We start from the raw sequence: 1,841 nt of genomic DNA on the forward strand, positions 1-1,841 counted from the left end.
CCCTTTGAGTACACTTTCACCTGCTAGCTTACAACCTCAAGCTAACATCAGAGTGCAACAAAATCCTTATATATCAGAGCTATCCAGCCGTACAGTTCTGATCCAGATTCCAGCTCAGACAAAGAAAACAGAGACGTTCATGGATCCTTTTGTCTGCATCAGAAGGGGGCGGAGCACGGAGACTTTGGCCCGCCCATTTCAGTTGTCATGTCTGAGATGTTTTACAAACATTTTCTTCTGATTCATCCTGATTTGAATAAAAATTACTCAGAAATTCATTTTAAGCCTAATTTCTTTAATACTAGAGCCGGGAATCGATTAAAACATTTAACTAATTAATCGCAAACAAGGAAAAAAATAATCATAATTAATTTTTGTTTGAATATTAATATTAATTATTTTTGTAAGTGACCATGATATAAGTGGGATATAATACCTGATGAGGCAAAGTGAAAGACTGTTTCATGGAAAATTTTTTGAGCCATAATTAAAAGTATATGCAGTTCTCAATTGACAATTCAATTCGCAATTGAAAAATTCATTATTTAATTGATAATTCACTTTGCAATTCGGACTTTTAATATAAAAGAATACATTTTGGAATTTAGAATTCAATACTAAAATGTACAATTCAATATGGCTCAAAAACTTCTATACTGTTTCTTTGCGAGGTGTATTAATTTATATTAATTTGCATTAACAAAGATTGTTGCTTTCATTCTTTTTGATTATTTGCCTGCGTTAGCGTCCAGCCCTACTTTATACATGTCCTCCATCATGAGGAAAATGCTACAAGAACATGTTAAAAACACTAAAAAGGTGATTCCAAGATGATTCAATTTTCTATTATCGTTTTTAATGATTTGAATACAAGTTTGAATCCTCATTAAATCCTTTTCACGTGACAGTGAAAATTGGTGCACGTAAAAGTCTTCTTTATAAAACGAAAAACGCTCAGAGTCTCAAACAAAAGCAGATGTTTGCCCCTTTAGGCTCATTTTACTATATGTCGGGTTTAGCGCTCAGAGAAACTCCAAAACTCTGATCTCCAGGTGAAGCAGTTATGTCAGCGTTGCTATGGCAACCACTGTCGAGTTTATCGCTTCTCTGTAGTCTCACTCACATCGATGGCATCTCTCTCAAATATGCGAAGCTGCAAGAACAGGTCCAGTTTGATCTTCCTGTCCTGGAACAGGTCTTCTATCTGAGCCTGGGTCTCGTCCAGCTGCTGGAGGACGCTCTCGATGTGGTTGATGGAGCTGTTGTGCGGCGTCTTGTTGCTGGAGATGGCCGAGTCCCTGAAAACACAAATATTACGGATCATTTTGAGAAGAAATCGTAAATTTTAAAAAAGACTTTATATACATATATATATATATATTTTTAAATGTCTGCAAATGATTTCCCATTGTGTGATAAATCAAGACTCCGAGAGCAGCACACAGTCAGCAGGAGCTCCAGATCCTCTGATGTGCCTCTGAATGCACGCTGCATCAACGCACGTGCATTCAGAGGCAGGACATGCAGGTGGGCGGGCTTCTGCAGTCTTCCACGATACGACTTCATGAAAGCCGTCTTATGCAAGAAATCACCGGAGTGATGGTAGCAGGAAAGCAGAATCATCATCCCAGCTGAACACACGATTCAGAAAACATTTTCAGGGAATTTCTAATCAAAATCCTAGAACAATGGCGGAGCAGAAAGAGTGGGGTGAAATCAGGATCAGCTTGAAGTGAACGAAAAAACAGATTTGACTTGAAAAATAGACATTGTAGCTGAAAAAAATTGAAAAATTTGAAAAATAAATAAAAAAATTGAAATAAGTCTTGAAAATTTGAAGA

The 1,841-nt window shown here is 36.9% G+C and overlaps 1 protein-coding gene across 3 annotated transcripts in view; it reads right to left on the minus strand.

Annotated features, from left to right (window-relative positions):
- Positions 1-1,841, minus strand: part of LOC112136294 (triple functional domain protein) — a 92,931-nt gene that overhangs the window by 34,396 nt on the left and 56,694 nt on the right. For all 3 annotated transcript variants that reach the window (XM_024257903.2, XM_024257902.2, XM_024257900.2), the window contains exon 15: positions 1,124-1,298. In XM_024257903.2, coding sequence (XP_024113671.1) covers positions 1,124-1,298 — 175 coding nt within the window. The remainder of the gene's footprint in view (positions 1-1,123; positions 1,299-1,841) is intronic.

This window comes from Oryzias melastigma, linkage group LG11, assembly GCF_002922805.2.
Source record: "Oryzias melastigma strain HK-1 linkage group LG11, ASM292280v2, whole genome shotgun sequence".
In the NCBI taxonomy this organism is placed as follows: domain Eukaryota; kingdom Metazoa; phylum Chordata; class Actinopteri; order Beloniformes; family Adrianichthyidae; genus Oryzias; species Oryzias melastigma.